Source organism: Myotis yumanensis, unplaced genomic scaffold, assembly GCF_028538775.1.
Source record: "Myotis yumanensis isolate MYYU_CA2020_CCGP unplaced genomic scaffold, mMyoYum1.0.hap1 SCAF_16, whole genome shotgun sequence".
Lineage (NCBI taxonomy): Eukaryota > Metazoa > Chordata > Mammalia > Chiroptera > Vespertilionidae > Myotis > Myotis yumanensis.
This window is the reverse complement of record NW_027223767.1, coordinates 51,783,045-51,807,953: the sequence shown is the minus strand read 5'-3', so window position 1 is coordinate 51,807,953 and position 24,909 is coordinate 51,783,045. Positions and strand designations below refer to the sequence as shown.

The 24,909-nt window shown below is 61.7% G+C and overlaps 1 protein-coding gene across 2 annotated transcripts; it reads left to right on the top strand.

The window, feature by feature from the left end:
* On the top strand, nt 1-24,683 carry USP36 (ubiquitin specific peptidase 36). Of its 2 annotated transcripts, none has more exons than XM_070393085.1 (21): nt 1-59; nt 2,085-2,237; nt 3,848-4,104; nt 4,592-4,813; nt 7,133-7,243; nt 7,802-7,904; nt 10,232-10,299; nt 10,705-10,775; nt 11,606-11,685; nt 12,526-12,637; nt 13,683-13,823; nt 14,634-14,734; nt 15,465-15,603; nt 17,271-17,927; nt 18,471-18,598; nt 19,410-19,943; nt 20,282-20,475; nt 20,629-20,730; nt 21,551-21,666; nt 21,978-22,127; nt 22,988-24,683. In XM_070393085.1, exons 2-20 carry the CDS (start codon nt 2,200-2,202, stop codon nt 22,107-22,109), a joined length of 3,306 nt encoding a protein of 1,101 aa, XP_070249186.1. In that variant the 5' UTR covers nt 1-59; nt 2,085-2,199; the 3' UTR covers nt 22,110-22,127; nt 22,988-24,683. The 2 variants fall into 2 exon arrangements, with proteins under 2 accessions (XP_070249186.1, XP_070249185.1); XM_070393084.1 differs by having other exon boundaries at nt 11,603-11,685.
* Nucleotides 24,684-24,909: the final 226 nt, after the last annotated feature.

Sequence of the window (24,909 nt, the reverse complement as noted above, 5' to 3'; positions counted from 1 at the left end):
GGCCCGGGCCGAGCAGACGCCTGCGCTAGGGCTGCTGCAGCGGGCGGGCCGCGGGCCGGGTGAGTTGGGCCGAGTTTGGTCGGCGCGTGAGCCGGGGCAAGGCTGCTGTCCGACCGGGGCGGGGAAGGCCTCCGCCGGGCCTGCTGCGCGGGAAGCTGCGGCCCGACACCGGCGCACCCGGGGACCCTGCGGGGAAAAGGGGGCGCGTGTCCGAGGGTCCACGGGACGGGCTGGGGTCTGCGGGGAAACGGGGGGCGCGTGTCCGTGATGGCTCCGGGTCCACCGGGAGGCCCGGGCTGCGTGGTGGGAGAGGGGCTCGGGGCCCGCGGGGAGGCCCTGGGGCCCGTTGCTGTCCCCGCGAACCCGGCCGGAGAGCAGCCCGAGGAGCCGGGCGGGGAGGCGCGGCCTGTGCCCGCGCTGGGCCCCGTGTCGCGCAGGGAGCGTCCTTCCCGCGGGCCTGGCCGGGCCTGGGTGCTCGGTCAGGTCGGGAGGAGCGGGTCGTGTTTGCTTCCTCGCGGCAAGCGCGTTGGGAACCCCCCGCCCCCCAGGTGGTCCTTGCGGTCCTGGGTGTGGGTGTCAAGCGCCGTGGCCTCGGCCGGTGCTGTCGGGTCCCCCGGGTCGGCGGAGCTAGCGTGGCACCTGAGCAGGACTTCCTGTGCGGGTGCGGGTGCGGGGGGGGGGGGGGGCTCTCGGAGAGGCGCTCAGCTCCCGGGGGCGGTGCTGGCTGGGCAGGGAGCCCGGAGGCCCCGCGCTGCCCCCCGCTCCTCCCGCCCGCGCGCGGGTGACTGGGTCGGGGTGGTGTCGGAGCGGAGGGGTGCCCGTTGGCGGAGCGGCGCTGAGCGCTCTCCGAGGTAGAGGCACCGGGAGGAGGGTCCCTCCTGGGCAGGAACCGTGGCCTGGCGGGGATGCCGGCCTCGTAGGCGCGTGCTCTGCGGGCCCGCACCTCCAGGGAAGTCATCTCGAGGTGCCACTTCCTGGTGGGGGGGGGGGGGGGCGGGGGGCGGAGACAGAGAGGCCGGCCTCGCTGTCAGCACTTAGCTCCACGTGGAGGAGTGGGCTCCGGGCAGGTGCTGTGTCGGGTCCTCATCACCCGTTCAGTTGGGTTCACTCTCCCAAGCTGGACCCACCCTGGCCCAAGACCAGGCCTCACCTGCCCGCAGGCCCACCTGCCCCCAGGCCCACCTGCCCCCAGGCCCACCTGCCCCCAGGCTCACCTGCCCCCAGGCCCACCTGCCCCCAGGCCCACCTGTCCGTGTGCAGGGTGAGTTTGGGTGCCGCACGGACACTGTAGGGAGTTTCTGTTCTGCTTTGTCTGTCTTGTGTCCACAGCCCTTCTTCGCGGGGAGGAGACGGGCTGTGTCTGGAATGGCTGTTGAGTCCTGCGCGGGCAGGAGCGGGGTCACGGGGCAGTGACGGGTGGGGCTGCGTAGTGATAGTTGTTGACGCTGAACAAGGGGGTGAGGGGGACCCTGTGCTGTTCTCCCCACGTGTGCGTCTGAGCATTTTCACACTGAAATGCTGGAAAGCACCTCAGTGTTAGGTCATCATAGCGATTCTGGGTGGTAATTAAAGGGGGAAATGCACACCAAGCAAAGGGAAAATTGGTCAGTTCTTACTGCTCCTTCAACTTATTTATTTATTTACTTATTTTTCATTTCGCTGGTTCACGCAGTAAGAGAGCGGAGAGCATTCCCTGTTTGTTACCTCTTCCTCTTCGGAATGCGGTTATTGGGGCTGACGGGTCGGGGGGGGGGGGGGGGGCGACGGGTCGGGGGGGCTGACGGGTGGGGGGCGCTGAAGGGTCAGGGGGGCTGACGGGTCGGGGGCGCTGACGGGTGGGGGGGGCTGACGGGTCGGGGGCGCTGACTGGCAAATGTGGGAGGTTTTGTTCACAAGTCCGTCACTGACGTGGAAGTTTAAATAGCTGTTTTCATCCCGTGCCCCGCGAGTGGCTCAGTCCCCCGACTCTTCCTGACTCTTCCCAGGTCCACGCTGTTCCTGGCAGGTGTCCGCCTTCCTGCTCCGCACTTGGAGGGGCTGGGGAGGCGGGGAGGCACCGCTCACGGCTGCTGTTTATCCCACAGGTTCTGGCGCCGGTTCTGGACGTCAGCTTTGGTGGTTTAACAGGCCGAGCGCGAGGAGCACATGCATTGGAGGGTCTGGCCCCACACCCACCCTGTCCGGCCCGGAGCCTGACCCATGCTGCAGCAGGGCGCGCCCAGGCTCCCCCGTCCCGGGTAAGCGCGTGTCCCTGCGCCTTTCATCCATTCCCGCGTGGGACACTTCAGGGTGAGGGCTCTCAGAGGATCCCCCCTCCCCGAAGGATGCTTTTATTTCCTCAAAGAACGAGCACTTTCTTTTTTAAAGATACATTCTACAATTCTGTACTTTACAGACATTTTAATGGACAAACAGACATGGTCCACGTGTGAAGTTAGATGCTTCGTGGCCATAAACGTGACCGTCTCTCATCAGAGCCTGGGTCTGGGTGCTCCTGACATAGTCGGTGCTGCTGTGGCGGGAGGGCCGAGGGGGTTGCCACTGTTCTGATGGGAACCTATTTTCCTAACGGGGCCTGGAATAGCTGAGCTTTGGCTGTGGGGTGTGGAAGAGAAGCTGGCAGAGGTGATGGGCTGCCTGTCTGTTAGTTTCTGTGGCTGCCCCACCAGCCCCCTCCCTCTAGCCGGCGCTCAGCCCTCATCCAGTGCTTGTTGGCCGTTGATTTCACACCCCCTGTGGTGTATTTTCATCGCTGTCTTATAAAGACTAGGGGCCTGTGGGAGTCACAGTGACGGTTCCTGGAGTTTAAAGTGGAAAAGGACAGCCGGGCCTGCCCATTCCAGAGCCCGGGGCCCGCTGCCTTTGCTTGCATTGGGCACCTCGTGTTTACCATTCTAGTCCCGTCACCGTCCCCTTATGCAGGTGATCTGTCCAACATGCAGTCACGGGTGCAATTTCAAGTGTTACACGAGCCACGTTAAAAAATAAGAAGCAGCCCGGCTGGCGTGGCTCAGTGGTTGAGCATCGACATGAACCAGGAGTCATGGTTTGATTCTCCGTCAGGGCATAGGCCCAGGTTGCAGGCTCGATTCCCAGAATGGGGCGTGCAGGAGGCAGCTGATCAATGATTCTCTCTCATCATTGATGTTTCTCTCTCTCTCTCTCTTCTCCCTTCCTCTCTGAAATCACTAAAAATATATTTTAAAAGAAGAAGCTGAAATTAAGCTTCATGGTCTATTTTATTTAACCAAATATATGTCAAATATCATTTCAGCTCATAAGCAATCTAAAGACTATTGGAATGTTTTACTTTCTCATACTAAGTCCTCGAAATCTGGTGTATGTCACTCACTGCACTGTTTGAAGCGGCCTCTTTCCACGTGGTCAGTGGCCACGTGTAGCCGTGGCTTCGATTTGGAGAGCATGGGTCTGGGCAGACAAGCGCGCTCCTCAACTTGTCTCACTGGCCTGTGTTACGTGGACCTGGGTGTGTAGCCAGAGTGTCCCACGAGAACTGGTGTTTCCTAGCTCAGAGCACACGTTAGGACCCCCGGGCGCCTTTGGATGGAACGTGCACGAAGCCCCCACTCCCTGAGGGAGAGAGGCACGCCCGAGGGGGCCCTGGCCTCCCGGTGCCGTCCTGTCTGTCCAGCGCTCTCTGCAGAGGCACCTTGTCTCTTTGAGGAGCAGCGTGGACCCTCTGTGTTCGGGTGGTTCCGTGGTTTACGCTTCCCCCGTAGGGTTGGCAGCCGCTCAGAGGAGCGCCCGGTGACAAAGAGGGCTCTTCAGAGTCGGACTCTGTTCCGGGCACCTGGCTACCGGGCCCTGTGCTCTTCTCGCCCCGCAGTGACGCCATGCCCATCGTCGACAAGCTGAAGGAAGCCCTGAAACCCAGCCGCAAGGACTCGGCCGACGATGGCGAGCTGGGGAGGCTGCTGGCCGCCTCTGCCAAGAAGGTCCTGCTGCAGAAGATCGAGTTCGAGCCGGCCAGCCGCAGCTTCTCCTACCAGCTGCAGTCCCTGCGGAGCAAATACGTGCTGCTGAACCCCAGGCCGGAGGGCACCGCTCACCCCCGCGGGGATGAGCCACCCGCCAGGAGACAGGGTACAGACGCCTGGCAGGCGGGCAGAGGGCCTCGCTGGGTGGTCACCAAGTGGGTGGGCGAAGCGTTGACCGATTGGTAGGAACCAGAGCAGATTGGTCGGAGTTGTGAGTTTCTGTGGGGTCCATGGGTCTTGGTTGCAGAGGTAGTGACCCGGGGCCAGGTAGACAGAGACCGTGTCCTTAGCTTTCCCGGGGATGCGTGTTTCACAGCCCTGGGCTTGGAAAGAAGCTGCAGGAGGCCGGGCTCGGCTCCTCCGGCTCATCATTCCCTGAATCTCGCCCTCTCGCCATGGGAGGCCTTGAATTCCTGGCCTACGCCCTCGGGAAGGTCCTGGCGGCTGGGCTTCCTCCTGGGCTGATGGAGCTTCCAGTAAACGGGACACCAGTTCCCTTCGCTGCCGTGCTGGGACAGGTGCCTGCTAAGTGCACGTCACCGATTCCTTTCTGCGCCTAGAAGTGTGTCATCCCCTCTCCCTGTCCGTCCCAGGCTCCGAGCGCGTGTATGAGAGCGGAGGCGACGGAGTCCCCGCCCCGCAGAAGGTGCTCTTCCCCGTGGAGCGGCTGTCTCTGAAGTGGGAGCGTGTCTACCGCGTGGGCGCCGGGCTCCACAACCTGGGCAACACGTGCTTCCTGAACTCCACCGTGCAGTGCCTGACCTACACGCCGCCGCTGGCCAATTACCTGCTCTCCAGGGAGCACGCGCGCAGCTGTGAGTGCCCGCGGTGGGGCTGGGGTGGGCTAATTAGACCCGCGTGCTGGTGGCGCCACCGTGCAGCCTGGATCACACTTAGGGTGACGTTTCATGACACCTAGTAACCGATAAAACCCAACCTCAGGGGTGCCCCCTGTGGGACAGGCCATGAAAACGCACTGCTCAGGAGGAGTAACGGTCTCCAAACTTCTCTGAGCGTATTTCCTACAAGGAAAAGGGTTTTTCAAAGATGTGTCCAATGACAGGGTGGGCAAAAGGAGGTTCATAGTGGATCGTATGGAAAATAGTGCAATCTGTATATATAAAAGCATAAGCGACCACCGACTGGCCAGTAGCTGTGATGTGCACTGACTACCAGGGGGCAGACGCTCAATGCAGGAGGGGAAGCCACAGGCAGGGAAACATGGCACAGACTGATGAATCTCAGAGGGAAGAGGGGAGGGGGGAAGAGATTAACCAAAGATCTTATATGCACACTAGAGGCCCAGTGCACACATTTGTGCACCGGTCGAGTCTCTCGGTCTGGCCTGTGGGGATTGGGCCCAAACTGGCTCTCTGCCTTGTGGAGGATGACGGTGCAGGTGGGAACCGAACCCACAGCCTAAGTCTGTGCTCTGACTGGGAACCGAACCCAAAGCCTAAGTCTGTGCCCTGACCAGGAACTGAACCCACAGCCTTGTGTTGTACGGGACAGCACTCCAGCTGACTCAGCCACCCGGCTGAGGCCGTGGTGGTGTTGCTGTGTGTGCGGCGAACAGGCTGCGTGCTGCTCAGTGTTGATTCCGAGGGGGCCTGGGCCGCTGGTGTCTGGGTGCTGGCGGGGAGAGGGAGAGGGGGAGTGGAACCTGCTTGGAGAAGTCTCCGTGCTGCAGGACATGCTCGCCCTTGGAGACACGGTCGCACACCAGGATACGCCGTGGGGGCAGCATCGCCGTGGCAGCGGGAGAGGGAGGGGAGCGTCCCCTAGCAGGGGCTGTGTAATGGACTGTGCTCCGTCCGCTCGTGTGCGAGGGCTGAGCGCAGGCTGCGGGTTTGAACAGCAGGCTGTGGTGACACGCACCGTGTGGGGTGGATGCAAAGGAAGCTTGACCCGCGGCTGCAGTGCCGCTGACGGGGTGTGCAGTCTGTTCCCACCCCGCGGTGTTCAGATGGCTATGGCCTGGCTCGGCTGTGGGCTCTGAGGAGCGGGAGGGGTTGGGCACTGGGAGGGTGCAGGCTCACTAGTGCTTCCCTTCGGAAACCTGAAATGAGCCGGGTGGTGGGACAGTCTTGTGCTTCTCTTTCTAGGTCAGTGTCTCATAACTTTAAATAAAGGCAAATCGTACCCCTGTCTGGCCTCGTGCCTGGGGAGGAGCAGACAGTATCGGTGATGGACTCGGCCTGGGGGTCGGCTGCTGCCAGCACTCGGGCACGTGTCTGCCACCTGATGGTCTGGCACCAGATACCAGGCTGGGTGGCCCACAGATGGGACTTGTTGACCACACGGGGCTTCACATAGATTTCCCGAGCCCTGACACGGGAGCGGGCACCTCCTGGGGGCAGCGGGCAGGCTGGGGGCAGGAGCCCTAGTGTTCTGGCTGGTGGCCCTGTGACACAGCTGGAGTCAGAGAAACAGTGCCCTGCACTCCGCCTTGGGCATCAGGCCTGATCTCTGTGTAAGCAAATGTACTGAGGGAGCAGGAGGACCTACAGGGGGCCCCACACGACCCCGTCACGGGGAGAGGAGCACAGCTGCGGGGGGTCGTGGCCCTGAGGCGTGGGGGGAGTCTGGGCACAGCCCCTGCATGTATGTGTGTGTGGGGGGTGAGGGGTCGTGGCCCTGAGGCGTGGGGGGAGTCTGGGCACGGCCCCTGCATGTGTGTGTGTGTGCGGGGGGTCGTGGCCTTGAGGTGTGGAGGGAGTCTGGGCACAGCCCCTGCATGTATGTGTGTGTGTGTGAGGGGTCGAGGCCCTGAGGCGTGGGGGGAGTCTGGGCACGGCCCCTGCATGTGTGTGTGTGTGCGGGGGGTCGTGGCCTTGAGGTGTGGAGGGAGTCTGGGCACAGCCCCTGCATGTATGTGTGTGTGTGTGAGGGGTCGAGGCCCTGAGGCGTGGGGGGAGTCTGGGCACGGCCCCTGCATGTGTGTGTGTGTGTGTGAGGGGTCGAGGCCCTGAGGCGTGGGGGGAGTCTGGGCACGGCCCCTGCATGTATGTGTGTGTGTGTGTGTGCTGGGGGTCGTGGCACTGAGGCGTGGAGGGAGTCTGGGCACAGCCCCTGCATGTATGTGTGCGTGTGTGTGTGGTGGGGGGGAGCCTCACCTCAGGCCTCGCCCGCAGGTCCGCAGGGCAGCTTCTGCATGCTGTGCGTCATGCAGAACCACCTCGTGCAGGCCTTCGCCAACAGCGGCAACGCCATCAAGCCCGTGTCCTTCATCCGGGACCTGAGAAGTAAGTGGGTCCCAGCCTCCCGCCTGCGGGCTCCACAGCGGCTGCTGGGTGTGGAGGGGACGGGGCGTCCCGAGACTCAGGGCCAGTGGCTGGGTGTGGAGGGCTGGCAGCGCACACTGACGGGCAGTGGGCTCTGGACGGCTGTGGTCGGGGTCTGGGGACGGTGTCACAGTGGGGGCAGGTGAGCGGGCGACGGAGATGGGGTGAGTGAGGCCAAGTCCGATGGCCTCCCACCGGCGGGACAGGGAGCTGGTGCTGGAAGCCAGGTGGGTGGAAGCGTAGCGAATCCCCCGGTGCTGCATCGGCTTGGGAACGCGGGGCCGAGGGGGGTTTTTGGTCGGTGTGGGCACCCTGAGCCCCCACTCCTGTCCAGTGGGGAGGGTTTGGCCTGGAAAGTTGGGCCATGAGGGGGTGTCACATGTGCATGGCTCGCTTCCTCGCTGCCCTTGCAAAGGTCTGCCGTGGACCGGTCACGGGGAGGTGGGCACGCACGTGGGGTGTTGAAGAAGCAGGGGCTCCCCTCCCGTCTGACGGTGCTCCTCCCTCCTCCCTCCGCAGAGATCGCCCGGCACTTCCGCTTCGGGAACCAGGAGGACGCACACGAGTTCCTGCGATACACCATCGACGCCATGCAGAAGGCCTGCCTGAGCGGCTATGCCAAGTACGTGCTGCCCTCCCCACCTTTCCTCACTGGGGGCGGCCAGGCCTCACTCCCTCCCCGTTCCCTCTGCGCTATGGCGTCAGGTCCAGACCTGCTGACCTCAGACAGGCTGCACTACTCCCTGGGAAAGGCCTCTGTGCTCCCCCTGCCCAGGTGCCGTGGCCGGTGCTCAGAGCCCAGGAGAGGGTGTGTGAGTGCTGAGTGGGGAGCCCAGGACGCAGCTCCCAGGAGCCTCCCACCTGCTCCCCTCCACCCCCGGGCTTGGCCTGGAGGAATGCGGCTGGGCCGCGAGGCCACAGCGGCAGGCGGTGCTGTGCAGGTGGGCGCAGCACGTCAGTGCACTGGGCCCCAGCCCTGCCCACGCGGAGCTCTCAGGACCATGACTGACCCTGACCCTGACCCTGGGCCAGGCGGATGAGGCAGGCTCTGGAGGCGGGAGAGTTGGGGAGGCTGGGCTGGGGGCAGGACGCATGAGTTTGGGTTTGGGCTGAGGTGGGGCGGGTCCAGGTTTACGGTCTGGGCAACCTCCAGGGGCACTGGCAGCTCAGCCTCCGTGTCTGACACGAGTCTTTTTCCCACGTCCTTCCTGAGCTCAGTGAACTCTCTTTTATTTGAGTTGGAAAGTCTCCTACTTGGGGTGTTCGCCCCCCAGAGGCTCTCACGCGGCCGGGAGCGCGGGTTGCGCCTCCCTGCTCTGTGCTTGTTTCTGGGCTAGTTTTCCTCGAGGGCAGGTTTGCTTCTGGTTCACTGTTTTCTGCTTGACTCGCATTTGCTTGGGTGGAAGCATTTGCTTGGGTAGAAGCGCCCCGTTTTCATCTGTCCCCTGAACTGGGCGACTCGCACGGCTTTCACCCCGGCGCCCCCTCCTGCCGGCCCGGGGGAGTGCACTCCGTGGTGGAGGCCACGGGCTGGGTGCTGTGGTGCTGCCGTGGGTTTTCAGGCCCCGAGTTTCTCCTTAGCTTCTCTTGCCCTTCACCGCCCGGTTCTCCGGGGAGCCCGCCGCCTTGGCCTCTGGCTGAGAATCACCGTGTTCGGGGGCTGCCTCCCCACTGTGCCTTGGTACCCCGAGTCTGAGCTGCATACTTGTGGGTTTTCCGTGACTTGGGCCACGCCTGGTTCCCCGCCTCTCCGTCACTTGTGTTTCTGGACCACGCGTGACCTGCACCGAGGCGGGCGGCGTCATGCCGGCGGCTGGCATCTCTTCCGTTTCCTGCTTACGGGTCATCTGGTGTTTGAGGCTGTCGGGCCGAACGGAGAGGGTCCTGTGGTTCCCTTCGCTCCGTCCCAGCCCCTTTGGGTGACTTGGGTGCTGCTGTCACGTGGAGGGAGGTTTGCTCTCCTGGCTGCCATGGAGGTCAGTGTCCCCTCTGTGGATGGTGGTGGTGAGAGGAGGTGGTGCCGTTCACTTTTCATTTCCTGACTTTGCAAAGTAAGGGTTTGGTGACTCTTGGAGTATTTTCCCCCCTGAGCTCCTGGGGTCCGGGTGGCCCTGCTGACAACAGTCACATAGACTGGACAGCAGGCTGAGCCGGGGCCTTCTCGTGTGTGTGTGTGTGTGTGTGTGTGTGTGCGTGCGTGTATGTGTGCATGTGCACTCGCACGTGTGTAGAGTCCTCTGGGCCGCTACATGTGGTGAGGAGCCCTGGCCGGGGAGTCAGGTGTCTGGGGAGATGGGGCAGGTGCCGGTGGCGGGGACGCTGTCCTGGGAGGGAGTGGGCCGCGCTGGGTGTTCCCTGTGGAGTTTTCATCTTTTTAAAGAAGACTAAGGGCCGATGAGACTAGTGTCCTGGCGGTCTCGGTGGCTCTGAGGAATGAGTCAGGCAGGTGCAGGGGCTGCGGGTGAAAACCCAGAGCAGAGGCTGGATATGGTGTTGCTTCGAGAGTCTTCCTCACTGAGCGCTCAGGCGCTGTGCTCTGCGTCCTGTAGTTAGTGAACGGGCTGGGGGGCTTGAGCACAGGCTTGCCCGACCCGAGCCCTGCTGTCCTGCGGAAAGGACCCGCCCGGTGGCCTCTGTCCCCGATCGGAGGCTGGCACATGCCCAGCCAGTGGCGGGTGAGGTGACCGTGCAGGACTGATCAGGACCTGAGCGGGGGACTGGGCGCGAGGTCGCCCACTGAGAGCAACGGGAGGCTTGCGGGGCGGGTGTGGGGAGCGGGCCACGTGGATCCGAGCACTGCCGGGGTCCTGCCAACACTCCCGCTGGGTATGCCAGACTCCGGTTGTGGGGGAACGTCCTGGGGTGTGCAGTGGCGGGGCGCTGGGTGGGGTGCCAGCGCTGCTTTGCTGCTTCCTGGCATCCTCTTGACAGCTGTGGCCTCTTTCACAGGTTGGACCGTCAGACGCAGGCCACCACTTTGGTCCACCAGATTTTTGGAGGCTGCCTCAGGTCGCGTGGTAAGCGGAAGCTCTTCTCTCCCCCTTCCCGTCAGGACTGAGGAGGAACCGGGCGGTGCTGAGAGCTAGCGCCAGGCTGGGCTCTTTCCTAGGCAGGACCCGAGGCCCGGGTCTGGGCGCAGACGCCCTGTGCCCGTGCTGTGCCTGACGGGCACCCTGTTCCAGGAGGCAGTGTGAGCGAGCCGTCAAGCACGTGTGCAGTGAGGGCAGCAGTTCTTCCCGTGACCCCTAGCTCCTCGGGGCAGCGTTGGGCCTGATGTACGTCGTCTTATGGACCCTGGGGGCCCATGAGCTCTCTCTCCGGATGCTGAGGTCTCGAGGGGTTTGCTGAGGGGACCTCGTGGCTCTAGGGCTCGGACACCTAGTCGGGTAGCTGCCCCACCACCGCCCTCTGCTCTGTTGCAGTGAAGTGCTCGGTGTGCAAGAGCGTGTCGGACACCTATGATCCCTACCTGGACGTGGCGCTGGAGATCCGGGTACACACCCCACCCCACCCCTCGCCCCCAGTCTGTTTGTAATAGGACCCGGCGGTCAGAGGGCCAAAAGCCCCACCCCACCCCACCCCACCCCACATGCCCATACCCACCCCACACGCCCATACCCACCCCACACCACCCCACCCCACCCCACACCACACACCCACACCACCCCACCCCACACCACACGCCCATACCCACCCCACACCACCCCACCCCACCCCACATGCCCATACCCACCCCACATGCCCATACCCACCCCACCCCACATGCCTATACCTACCCCACACCACCCCACCCCACACCACACGTCCATACCCACCCCACCCCACACGCCCACACCACACCACACCACCCCACACACCCATACCCACTCCACCCCACACCACACACCTATACCCACCCCACCCCACCCCAACCCACACACCCATACCCACCCCACACCACACCACCCCATACCCACCAGGTGAGGTAGAGATGCTTAGTTAGCATCGTCTTCCTCACAGCAGGAACCAGCACGTTCACACATTTCTCTCCAGCCTTTTTCTATGCACGTTTCTCTCTCTCATTTAAAAAACAAAGATAGCATGGAGGTGTGTGGAACCCGGGACCAGTCCCCGTCAGCTCCGCTCTGAGCCTGCCCATGGGGGCAGGAAGGGGGCAGCCCAGCTCCCCTGTCCCTCTGCTATGGCTTTGAGTCCAGGTGGCAGCCGGTGGGCAGTTTCTGTGCCAGCGAAGTGTGGGCTTTGCTGCTCCGCCTGGAAGGGCCTGGTGCTGGCGCTGCGGAGGGAGCCTTCTCCGCGCTCACGCTCCGTTTCCGCCCTCAGCAGGCGGCGAACATCGTGCGTGCGCTCGAGCTCTTTGTGAAGCCGGATGCCCTGAGCGGGGAGAACGCCTACATGTGCGCCCGGTGAGTTCCCGGTCACCTGACCCGACACGGCTGTGGCCCCTCCCGCCTGCGGGTGGCCCGCCCACTTGAGGACCATCAGCATGTCCTCCAACAGGAAACTGCAGGCCACGGACACAGGGCCCCGCGGTCTGACCGACGTTCGCGCGGCGCTCCCTGTGCCTCCAGGGGCTTCCCTGGCCTCATGGGAAGCAGGCCCTGCAGTGGTCCTGTGTCCCAGGGGCGTGCACGTGCCCGTCAGCTGCAGGGGCTCACTGCCTCTCCGCCCTTAGGTGCCCCCATTCTGCGCCTGCCATTTCTTGCTTTTTCTTGGCATTTTCCACTCCGCAGATACGGCTCTGACCCGTCCTTTGGGGGTTGTGCAGGCGCAGTGTGGGGGGTGTTGTTACTGTCTAGTTAGGTCGTTTGAAAGCTGTAAAGAACAGTTTTCTTAATTCTGCTTTTGGTTTGATCATTCTGTGTCCAAACACCCCCTTTAGCGCCCCCTACGCCCACCCCTGTGCCTGGAAGCTGCCTGTCCACGTGCCTGCCCCTCCCCGTCGTTTCGTGTCTCTGGCTTTGTGCAGCGAGTCCCTGCCTGCCCCGCTGTCACCAGCCGGTCGGCTCTGGTTTGTTCTTTGCTGCGTCAGCCCACAGTCACTTTTGCATCTGAGCCTCGAGCTGGGAAGTGCTTTCTGCTGCCTGGTCTGCTTCCTGCGTGGCTTCCCTTCCCCGCAGGTGGCGCTGGTTGTTAGGGATGCAGAGCCACACGTCTCCTCTCGTTGTTACCGCGCAGTGTGACTGTTATCAGCTGGTGTGAGGACAGTCCCTGGGGACACGAGCTGAACCCCTCTTCCCCCTCAGGTGCAAGAAGAAGGTGCCCGCCAGCAAGCGCTTCACCATCCACAGGGCGTCCAACGTCCTGACGCTTTCCCTCAAGCGCTTCGCCAACTTCAGTGGGGGCAAGATCACCAAGGTGAGTGCCCCCACGGGCTCGGCTGCTCGGCGGCTGCTCTTTAAAAATAGACTCCGGCTCTACCCAGAGCCAGTGAGTCCAGATCCCTGGAAGGCGGGCCAGGAATCTGCGCTTTTTACAGAATCTCTAAGCGGCCATGACGCACACGTAGTCCTGTCCAGGAAGCACTGTCTTCCTCTGCTTTTCCCACCCTCTCCCGGGTTCGGCTGCTCCTGATGGCAGGGCAGGGTCATGTCCCCAAGAGCCTGTGTTGGACGTGGACATGGACTGTGGGGCTCTGGTCCTCCGTCTCCTGTTCGTGTCCAGACCAGCTGCACTCACAGGCGATGGCTTCTTGTGGGTGTGGAGTGAAGCTTACTTTCTGCACAGTTGTGTTTTAACAGAAGACGTCTTGTTGCATAAGAGCCGGGGGTCTGTTCCTGGGTGTTAGAGCCTCGTGATACCGTTTGGGGCCAGGCCCTTGCCTGAGCCTCAGCCGCCTCGCTGGCTAGCCAGATCAGCCTTTCCCCGGTGGGTGCTCTGCAGCACGTCAGCACTGTGCCCTGGAAGAGCTCTGTGCCCCACTGCTTCTGAAATGCCGGTAGTTCTTTTCATTGCAGGCCTTCTCAGAGCCTTTATTAAGCTATGTAGCATTTTGACTCTCCCAGAGGGGAATTTGTTATGAAGGCTTTTCTAGACTTAATTGTCTGGGGAGTCATTCATTCATTGGCCGTACTGGCAGGTATGAACTCCCACTGCACTGTCGCACCCGGCACTGGGAAGCCAGTGGGAAGTAGTCGGTGGGGAGTGAGATCCTGTGGAGTTGCCCGGTGGAACTCGTCGATCGGGTTTCCATTGGGGCACAGTTTGAGAAACATGGGTCGTTTGATCTGGGCCCGCATCTGGCCAGGTTGCACTGGGCTCGCCAGCCAAGGGCGTGTGTGGGCTTTTGAATTTTGAGTCCATCGGTAGGAGGAGGAGGATGTGCAGGCAAGCACCACAGCGTGCTGATCTAAGGAAGCCAGACGCAGAGCCTGCAACCGCCTTCTCCTGGGCTTCCCCACAGGACGTGGGCTACCCCGAGTTTCTGAACATCCGCCCGTACATGTCGCAGAGCAGCGGTGAACCCGTCGTGTACGGGCTGTACGCCGTCCTGGTCCATTCGGGCTACAGCTGCCACGCCGGGCACTACTACTGCTACGTGAAGGTCGGTGGCCCCGCTCACGGTGGGTGGCGGAGGGTGTACCCCGGGCAAGTTGGCGGGCGGGTCTGTCCAGGCACAGAGGCAGCCTCTGCAGCACGCGCATCTGCGTCTGGGGAGAGGCGTGTTCTGCAGCACACGTGTCTGGGGAGAGGCGTGTTCTGCAGCACACGTGTCTGGGGAGAGGCGTGTTCTGCAGCGGTGCTCAGGCCCAGTGTGGCCTCAGCGCATGGGGCAGCGGCTCTGAGACTCCCGCGGGGTCAGCAGTGTGCGTGCACTTGGGCGAGGCTCTGGCCTAGAACCCGGGACACGACTCGGGGAGGCCCAGGGTGGTGGAGACGCCTCGCTAATGGGAGCTGCCCACATGCCCTCGGGAGGAAGAGCCTGGGGCTGTGAGCCAGGAAGGAGGGGTGGGGTCGCGTTCACGGTGAGACAGGTAGTAGATATTTTAACGTGGAATCATGGCCAGTTAATGTGGGTGGCGGGGAGCAGCCGATTCTTCGCTCCCTGTTTAAAAGTGAGGCTCATGGCCGAAACCGGTTTGGCTCAGAGGATAGAGTGTTGGCCTGTGGACTGAGGGGTCCCAGGTTCGATTCCGGTCAGGGGCATGTGCCTTGGTTGCGGGCACATCCCCAGTGGGAGGTGTGCAGGAGGCAGCTGATCGATGTTTCTCTCTCATCGATGTTTCTAGCTCTCTATCTCTTTCCCTTCCTCTCTGTAAAGAATCAATAAAATATATTTAAAAAAAAAAAAAAAAGTGAGGCTCATGGAATGTCTGCTGTTTGTTTTGTCTTCCCTCCCCCTGGGCTGCTCCAGGCAAGCAACGGGCAGTGGTACCAGATGAACGATTCCCTGGTCCATTCCAGCAACATCAAGGTGGTTCTGAACCAGCAGGCCTACGTGCTCTTCTACCTGCGGTAACGCCCGCCCCCCTCCGCCCATTGTGGGTGTGGCTGTGTCCACCGGGAGGGACATTCAGACCGCGTCCTCTTGCTGCTGTAAAAGCCAGGGCCTCTGGGAAGGTCCAAGCCGGGTTCCCTCTGCCCCCACCGAGGTGACGTGAATGTGACGCGGAAGTGACCGCTTCTCCTGGTGCCCAAACCGGAGACACTGGCTAGCCAGCACCCCTTCCCCTGTGGGCAGTGACCTCGGTGGGCCGTGAAGTCCTTGTCGGAGGGGGAGGCTCCGTGGTCAGAGGGGGCCGGTGGTCAGGGTGGGCTGCAGCAGAGCACCTTGGGAAGGTGCCTTTTGTGGGGGCTGGTTGTCACCGACCTGGGTGGGAGAACGTGGAGCCTGGAGGCGTTTTTGCGGCCTCATATGTGTTCTGCTCAATTGGATGAAGAGCTGGAGGCATCAGTCTGGCTTTCTGATAAACTGAGCCTCTGATCTTGGAGCTCTAATTATAGTTTGCTCTCTGCCATACGGAGCACACGTGCCAGGCTACCTGACAACTTCACGTGGGTCAAGGGCCAAGGGGGCTTTCAGAGACACAGGCTAGGGGGTCAGGTGTCTCCGGGTTTCTGCCTTCTCTTTTATTTTAGCGAAATTCTCACCTTGACTTTATGTACCCTGGCTCCTTCTCACACTGAGGCTCTGTAACGACGCAGCGCTAGTGGAGAGCCCCTGACCGCTTTTCTTCTTGGACAGAATCCCAGGCTCCAAGAAGAGTCCCGAGGGCGCCATCTCCAGGGCCAGCTCCGCCCTCTCCTGCCGCCCCGGTGGGGCTCCCGACCACGGCAGGAAGAGCGTCAGCAATGGGACCCTCTCGTCCCTGCTGCCTGGAAAGGTACCTGCTCCAGGGGATCGGTGCCTGCATCGCGGCCACACGCACTGCCTCCTGGGCCATGGGGGGAGCCCAGCTCTGCAGGCTGCGCTGTGCCGGGGGCAGAGAGGCAGACAGTCTGTCCTACTTTGGTCCCTGCTCTCTCCTAAGTTGGTCATCAGCTGACGGGGCGAGCAGGAGGAGGGGAATGATGACCCAGCACCTCAGGACGCGGGCGCGCTGTGTCCCTGCTCTGGACCAGCTGCCACGCAGAAGCACAGGGACAGGCTCGCTGAGCAAACCCTTGGCCTGAAGCCTCGGGAAAGTGCACCGCCCTCACATTTAATGCTGAGGGTGTGCGGGGGGCACCAGTGCTAGACATCCTGACTTAACGTATTCACTGGGTGTGTCAAGGGGACGCCTTTATTCTCAGGAGCGGCAGGTGTACTTAGGGGGGGAAGTGTTCCTGTCTAAAGTTTACTCAAATGGTTAGAAAGAGAAATATGGGGGGGGGCGGGGGGCGGTGCACGCGCACTGATGTGGCACAGCATTAACAATTAGGAAATGGCTCTGAGGTTACTTCTGTGTGTATTTGGAGTTTTCTACTAAAAAAGTTGAGCTTCGTGTTCCTAACAAAGCAGAGGCAGGTGAGGGAGTCACTCGGGTGATGCAAAGCCACCCTGGGCCCGTGCGGAGGACGCCAGCGTTCAGGCGACGGGAGTCGGGCGCAGGGTCAGTGAGCGAACGCTTGAAACAGAAGCCCTCGCTGAGAGGTGCGGGGGCGCAGTGGGCCACTGGGCGATCACGGACACAGTCACAGGCCGCCGCTCCATCTCCAGGCAGTTACACCGACCAACACGGAGACAGATCCAGTCCCTTGATTGTTCGTTTAACAAGTAGTTGTTGGTTTTTTAAAATATTTTATTGATTTTTTACAGAGAGGAAGGGAGAAGGATAGAGAGTCAGAAACATCGATCAGCTGCCTCCTGCACACTCCTTAGTGGGTATGTGCCTGCAACCAAGGTACATGCCCTTGACCGGAATTGAACCTGGGACCCTTGAGTCCTCAGGCTGACGCTCTGTCCACTGAGCCAAACCGGTCAGGGCTAACAAGTAGTTTTTAAGCACAGACTCCACTAGCCGGGAAGTGGTTGGGCGGCTGCGATGGTAAATGCTCAGATTCAGGCCTGGGGTGGGAGGTGGCAGCATCGAATGTGGAGCCGTGCCTTCGCGTCCTGATGGAGTGGGTCTGCACGGGGGATGAGGACTCCCTGTGGCGGGGACTCCAGGACCTCTGGAGACCGTGCAGCTGCGTGGCCTCCATGGCAGGTGAGGGCTGCCAGCCCAACATCACAGACTTCTACTGAGAGCCTGAAAGGGTCGATCGGGAAGCCAACTGGTCTCCCTCTGCGGCCCAAACCCACAGAAGCAAAGCCCCAAGGAGAGAACACCGTGTGTTCATCGGTGGCTATGCAACGGGATGGGACTGGTCATTTTTTCCTTTATATTTTTTTGTATTTCTCAAATGTTGGTGAAAATGTGCTGCTTTCACTGACGGTGGCTGTAAGGCACACGCCCGTGGGTAAGATGCTTAGAGAAGTCACAGCATGTTTCCTGCGTGGCCAGGGCCTGCTGCGCCCTCACCTGCCGGAGCGTTGCCGGGTCTGACCGTCCCGCCCGCTGTCTTTCAGAGACCGGACCCAGTGGCCGTGAGGAAGCTGCAGGCCCCCGGGGAGACGGGTGTGCCCGTGTCCAGGAACGGCTTCCTGTCGGGCCTGAAGGCTCAGAATGGACACATTCCTCCAAAGCTGCCCTTGGGGTCCCCTTCCCCCCGACCCTCCAAAGCACCCACACCCCTGCCGACCATCCTGGATGAGCCTGGAAAGAAAGTCAAGAAGTCGGCCACCCTGCAGCACCTCTCCCCGCCCCTGAAGACTTCTCCGGGGTCCCACGGGGCCAGCGGCAGGGGTGACAGCCACAGGCCAGGCTCCTGGGATGGCAGGGGCGCTGGCCTCTCTACCTCACCCAAGCTCGTGCCCGCAGCGACCGCCAATGGGCACGGGCCTACGGGCATCGCCCCGGACAGGGCAGCCTCCAGCAGTTCCAGCCCCGAGCATTCAGGGAGCAGCGACCCCGCCCAGGGTCCCCCAACCCCCAGGAGCGGGGCCTCCCGCTTCTGTGACTCTCAGGGAAGGACCCCCACGGCCGGCCCGCCCAGGGCGCTGCTAAACGGCGAAGCCTCCACAGTGGTGAAGCCGCGGGCCCCCGCCCTGAGCAATATGGCCGCTGAGCCCGCAAACGCCATGTCTCCTCCGCCCGCCAAGAAGCTGGCCCTTTCTGCCAAGAAGGTGGGTGTTGGGGTGTCGTGGTTGGGAGTGTCGGGCGGCTTGGTTGGGGGAGCGAGACCCCGGGGCCTCCTGGGCACTGCAGATCCGAGAGGCTGTCCCGGAGTCGGGGTTCAGGGAACCCTGATTTCCCACTGTCACTCCATGTGCTGACAGAGACTTGGGGCGATGCAGGTCTCCCTCTCTTGGGAGGAACCAGGACCCAGAGGGAGGACGGGGTGCTGGGCTCACGGTGCTCCGAGCACGGGGTGGCCAGGGGACACGGGACACGGGCGCTGGAGCCTCGGTGCAACGCGGAGCTCCGTGGTGGGATGGGCCTGCTTGGGTTTTTGTTGAAATTTCCTTCCTTTTTCCTTTTTGTTTCTAACCAAAAACACTTCTGATTCTTCCTCTATCACCCCCCACCCCTTGCTGTCCCCCATCCTGCTTTCTGAACTCTTTCATTTGTTTTTTTGTATTTGTCTTTTTTTTTTTACATTTATTTTTCCTCTCACTCACCACAACTTTTTTAGACCACCAAGTTTTTATTTATGTCAATAACTGCAGGCCAGCCCCCTGCGGAGGGCCCCCGGCACTGACCGAGCGCCGCCCCTCCCGCCACTCTCCGACCTCACCCACCCCAGGAAAGCCACTCACCCCGCCGCCGCCTGCGCCCGGCCTGTGGGTGCCAGCAGGTAAGCGCGGGCCGGGCCCGGGCAGCTGCTGTCCCCGTGCGCCCACGAGAACTGCGGTGGCCGCCACGGAGGCCGGTGTGCGGCTGGACCGGCCCTCTGTGCACGTGGCAGGTCCCGAAGCGTGTGAGGTATTTACTGGGTGGTTTTCTTCGCTTGACTTTTAATTCCGGAAAACGCAGAGCGGTGAGGTGTAGCACAGTCGCTGGCATCGTAGCTTGTTCTGGTGGACATGGTGACAGTGACTGCTTCTCTGGTGACCTCAGGCCGGCGTTCTGGTCAGCCATTTTCAGGTGGGGGGCTCAGTGTGGAGAGTTAACCCTTCCGGGTCCATAGCGAGCGGGGCACAGGTCAGAGCCGACCCCACCTGCTCTAGACTTCGTCCCTCGTCCCCGCTCGTCCTGCTGGGAGGCCCCCTGGTGAAATCGGGTTCCCTGATTCCCCAGATCCCAGATCCCAGAGGACACAGTCAGAGTGGAAGATGCAGAGGCCTGTCCGGGCCCCTCTTACGGCCCTTCTTGTGCCTGGACACCCCGAGACTCCGGAGGGTGGGGATTGATTGTAGCTTTGACACATTTGTACCAAATGCAAAACATTGGAGTTTGCAGACGCACATTGTACTGCTTGGTGATGAGAAACAGAGAGAGACAATGACTTTTGTTAACCTTGATCTTAAGTAGGCCTGAATGTCATCGCTAGTCTGTCTTTTTAACTTACACCCAGTTTTTTAAGCTGAGGTTCCTGGGGGGAGGCGGCTGCTGAGGGTGGGCCTGGGTCTCAGAAAAGCCGTCTCACTGCCCGTCTGTCCTCACAGGGCTGTGTCACCTGCTCCCGGATCATCCAGCGTCCCAAAGCCCCCCCACGCCACCACCCTGCCCAGCAGCCCCCCGAACCCCGCCTGTGCTCCCCTGCCTCAGGTCAACGGGGGCTTTCGGGCCCCCCCACACCAGCCCGAGGCCAGCGAGCCCCTCCAGAGCCTTTGTAAGAAGAGGAAACGGAAGCACCTGGGAGAGGCCCCGAGGCCGGGCTCGGAGGCTGGGGAGGCAGCGGCCCCTCCTGGAAAGAGGAGGAGGAAGAAGAGGAAGTGCCCCGAGGACACGGGCATCGCCCGCCTGCAGGCGGGGCAGACGCAAGGGCAGCATTGGAGCCCCGAGCGCAGGCCGGAGGGCGGCATGGAGCGACCAGCTTCCAGCCTGGAGGCAGAGGGTGGGCAGCAGCCCGTGAACGGCCGGGGCCTGGTGAATGGCTGGCCGGACAGCCCCCACGTGAGCAAGAGGAGGAGGAAGGGAGTGGATGGCCTTGGCGGGGAAGGAGAAGCCTGCCTCCGCCAGGACCCGCCTCGGCACAGGTGAGAACACGGAGCCACACACCCTGCCTTCCCACCAGCAACCCCCTCCCGGTGGGTGTGGCTGGCAGGTCCAGCCTGCTGACCCAGGCGAGAGGGTGGCAGCATACCTGGCCGGCACCATGCACAGGCGGTCACCTGACCCAGCCCGCTGGCCCTGCACTTGTGTCACCCGCTGGTAGGACTCCTGGGTGGAGCTCCAGCGCCCCCATGCTTGGCTGTGGCGTGGACAGCAGCATGACTGGTCCCCGGCCAGGCTCAGGGTGGGGCCAGTCCGGGTGACTGTGGGTCAGGCACGCCAGTGGAAGGGGGAGGGAGCTGACTGCTGACGCTGACCCCAGGAGCTGCTCCCCGTCAGACGCCGAGCCAGAGGCCACGGCAGCATCTCCGAGGAAAAAGAAGAAGAAAAAGAGAAAGCCGGAGTCCCGGCAGGAAGGAGAAGTGGAGGAGCACCCCGGAGGCTGGAGGGGCCCTGCCGTCCCCGGGAGCAGCCCAGCGCCTGCTGTCAACGGCCAGAGTCCTGGGGACCTCGCAGGTGTGCGCCGGGCGGGGCAGGGTCCTGGGTGGAGGGCTGCTTCATGGGCAACCCCTCCCGGCGGGAAGACGGGCCCTGGAGCCCTGCTCTGAGTCCAGGGTGGGCGCTCCCGCCTGGTGGCTGCCAACGCATACTTCCTGTGTCTGCTCGCAGGGCCGGAGCAGGCTCCTCGGCACTCCTGGTCCAGGGAGCGAGGCGCCAGCGTGGTGTGGGAGCTGCTCGAATGCGCGTCGGATAAAGCCTACGGGAAGAAAGGTGCTGCTCCAGCCTGGGCTTCTGTCATTTTGGGGGTGGATGCTGGTGTCCCGAGCGCGCAGGCGTCACTTGGCTGTAAAGATGGGAAGAGGGTCTAAACCAGCGGCTCTCAACCTGTGGGTCGCGAACGACCCTTTCACAGGGGTCGCCTAAGACCATCGGAAAACACATATATAATTACATATTGTTTTTGTGATTAATCACTATGCTTTAATGATGTTCAATTTGTAACAATGAAATTGGGGGTCACCACAACATGAGGAACTGTATTAAAGGGTCGCGGCGTTAGGAAGGTTGAGAACCATTGGTCTAAATGGTCCTGTCTGACCCCATCGCACAGAGGCCTAGAACTGGTCCTCATGGGGTGGGGGTTATCTGTGGAAAGATCCAGAACAGCTTCTCCCTGGGTCCAGGGGCAGGAGAGTGGGAGAGCCCAGAGCGTGCACCCCGGGGAACAGGCCAGGCCAGGAGGGAGCGGGCAGCAGCACTGGCCCAGCACTCGAGGGCGACTTCTTATTCGCAAGCTCGTTTTTATAAGTCAGACCTGGAGAAGGAACACGAGGTCTTTGTTTCTCAGATGAGGCCGAGGGTTTAGAAACAGCTCCACTGGGTGGGGTGGGGGTAGTTGTAGGGTGGAGGGGTCACCTGTGTGAGGACAGAGCTCACTGGGTGGGCGACGGTGCGGAATACAGCGATGGACAGAGAACGGCACACTTCAGATCTAGAACCAGTGTTGTCCCGGCAAAGCTAATTGCCTTTAAAAGGAGAAATAATGAAGGTGGTGGGGATCGAGGGGCCACCACGCGTGTGTCTGTTGCAGTTCTGACGTGGGGCGGCGAGGTGTCGGCGGTCAGCCGGGATGCCATGCATGACAGCAGGTTGGCCCGCGCCTCCACGGTGATCGACGACTGGGATGAAGAGTTTGATCGTGGGAAGGTACGGCGCGACCGCGGTCACGGAGGGCCTGGGTCTCGGGCAGTTGGACGTGGTTGCGGCCCGGACTGGAGCCAGGTGCCCGGTTCAGGTGCTGCTTGGCCGCCCGCCGTAAATGTGGCCACGGGCAGGGCATTGGTCCCCGGTCGCTCCTGTCCCTTCATCAGTGAAGTGGGGGAGTGGGCGCCTCCCAGAGGCCACGGGAGGAGTAAGTCTTGGTTATGTTGCGCGCTGAGAGTTGTGTTGCAGGTAGTGGCCACTGGGACCAGGGACCGCCCTTCTGACAGTTGTGACACCTGTGATTCTCGAAACAGGAAAAGAAAATTAAAAAGTTCAAGAGAGAAAGGAAAAGAAACTTCAATGCCTTCCAGAAACTTCAGAATAGACGGAACTTTTGGTCTGTGACTCATCCAGCCAAGGCTGCCAGCCTCAGCTACCGCCGCTGAGCACTGCTGCCAAGATAGGTCAGTGTGGGCTGTGGGTTGGTGTGTGAGTGTGAGTGTATATGAGTGAGTGCGGGTGTGTGGTAGTGTGTGAGTGTGTGTGATGGAGTGTGAGTGTGTGTCGAGTGTGAGTGTGTGATGGAGTGTGAGTGTGTGTGGTGGAGTGTGTGAGTGTGTGATGGAGTGTGTGAGTGTGTGATGGAGTGTGTGAGTGTGTGTGATGGAGTGTGTGAGTGTGTGATGGAGTGTGAGTGTATGTGATGGAGTGTGTGAGTGTGTGTGATGGAGTGTGAGTGTGTGTGGAGTGTGAGTGTGTGATGGAGTGTGTGAGTGTGTGATGGAGTGTGTGAGTGTGTGATGGAGTGTGAGTGTGTGTGATGGAGTGTGTGAGTGTGTGATGGAGTGTGAGTGTGTGTGATGGAGTGTGTGAGTGTGTGTGATGGAGTGTGTGATGGAGTGTGTGAGTGTGTGTGATGGAGTGTGTGAGTGTGTGATGGAGTGTGTGAGTGTGTGTGGTGGAGTGAGTGAGTGTGTGATGGAGTGTGTGAGTGTGTGATGGAGTGTGTGAGTGTGTGATGGAGTGTGAGTGTGTGTGATGGAGTGTGTGAGTGTGTGATGGAGTGTGTGAGTGTGTGTGGTGGAGTGAGTGAGTGTGTGATGGAATGTGTGAGTGTGTGTGGTGGAATGTGTGAGTATGTGGTGGAGTGAGTGAGAGTGCATGGGGTGCGGGGTGTGGAGCGAGGCGCACGCACCCGCGTCACTTGCAGAGGAGGCCTTGCTCCTTCCAGTGCCCGGGTGGGTCCCTGTTGGATGCACTGGAGGGTGGGAGGGGACTCCCAGGGGCCCTTTCTCTGTCAGGATGACTGTTGTTTGCCCCACAGACGCTCGGAGATGGTATCGCTTCCTGGGAGCGGTCCGTGTGGGCTCCTGGCTGGGTCACCCCTGGGCCTGCACCGCCAGCCTGCGCCGAGGATGGCGCCGAGGCCCCGGCTTCCGGAGATCAGGGCCTCTGGTGACAAACCACACGGTGCCGGGGGAGCAGGCAGCTGCCCGGCGGGAACTGGGCGGCGCATCCGGGCCGCTTGTGGACGGAGAGGGCCGGCGCGCCTGGGGTGACGAGGCGGCTGGTCGCTGTTCTCGGCAGGCCGTCCACCACCTGCTCCTGGTGGCTGCGCGGCCCCCGCCTGCGCCCTGCCCCGTCCCTCACAGGGCTGTCTGCCTTACCGGCACCTCAGAAAGCGGAGCCGAGGCGGCCCCGGGCCTCCGTCCTCGCAGGGAACTGGACGTTCTCGGGAGCAGGCGGCTGTTTGGGGCTTGAACTGCGGAGCTGGCCCCTGCCCCTCGGCTGCTGCTCGCTCTGAGCGCCTTCCCGACCCCCATCAGCCGCAGGCCGCGGCCTCTGTCCAGGTGGGGTCGTGGGGGAGGGCCTCTTCCTGTCACTGCTTCACATCCGGCCTCTGCCCAGGCCTGGGCGCCGGGCAGTGTCCTCCCTCCCGCAGGCCTGGCTTCCTTGCTCCGCGGGCGAGTGCTTTTCAGTTTAGCCGATTGTAACTGCCGATCCCTTTACCGTGCTCGAGCCGCGCCTGCGCACGTGGGAAGTAGCAATCATGGGCAAGCCTCGGTCGGGGTGACGTTTTCCTGAACAATCACTGACCCAGGGGTCGAAGGTACAAGTGAATCTGACAATCACGGCTCCTTTCTCCGGGAGATGCTGCACGGGGAGCCGGACCGACGGCGCTCACCCCGCCCCTCCCGACGGCCTGGCCCTGGCCCTGGGGGCTGTGGGGAGGTGTGTGCACTGTTTCATGGGGGTCATCTGGGTGTTCCTTCCTGTGTTCATTTTCTCTGAAAAGCTGGGAGGAGATGTCAGCGGCCACACGGGGGCCGTCTGGTCCCAAGAAAGCCAGCGGCTGGGCTGCCTTTTCTCGGGCCTGGCCTCGGCCTGTCAGCTTCACTGTTCAGAGACCCGCACTTTGTCCCTTGTCGCCTCTGGGCAGGGCCTTCTCCTTCGTGCGGTGCGTGGCCTGCGTGGCCGTGGGAGCTGCTTCCCCGTTTCCTGCAGCCCTGGCGGGAGTAGAGGGTGCTGTTGTCTGACAGACTGGATCCCCTTTCTTTCCCGCCCTCCACCCACCCTCCTCCATGGGGTCATTGTAGAACCTCCTGAGGAGCTGTCACCCGTCACCTGTCACTGTGGGCAGCGCTGAGCATTCATCTCTGTCAGGGGCGAGGCCTCCCTCCCACGACATCCCAGCATCGTGCCCCAAACTGGGCCAGGGCCGGCGGGCCCAGGAAGTGAGTCCGGTTCTAGATGACGTGTGCGTATATAAATGTATATAAATAACGAGCTTTTATCACAGCGGCCTCCGCTCACTTAGAATTGGGGTTTAATTTAATTTTGTGTTTAGAGTGGAGGTGTGGGGGCCCGGGGTCCATGGGAGGGGCCACCTCTCCGTCCCCCATCTCCGCCATTGCTGCCTCTGTATGGAGGTCTGCGCCCGTTCTCTGCACTTCCCTCCAGGGGCTGTGGACCCCGATGTTGCCAAGATCTTGGTGCAATAAAGTAACGAGGTTTTGTGAGTCTTGCCTATGTCTTGTTTCTTTTCCTTTGATTTAAAAAAAAATAATTTTTAGCCCTAGCTGGCTTGGCTCGATGGATAGAGCGTTAGCCTGCGAACTGAAAGGTCCCAGGTTTGATTCTGGTCAAGGGCACATGCCCAGTGTGGGGCATGCAGGAGGCAGCCAATCAATGATTCTCTCTCATCATTGATGTTTCTATCTCTCCTCCCTTCCTCTCTGCAATCAA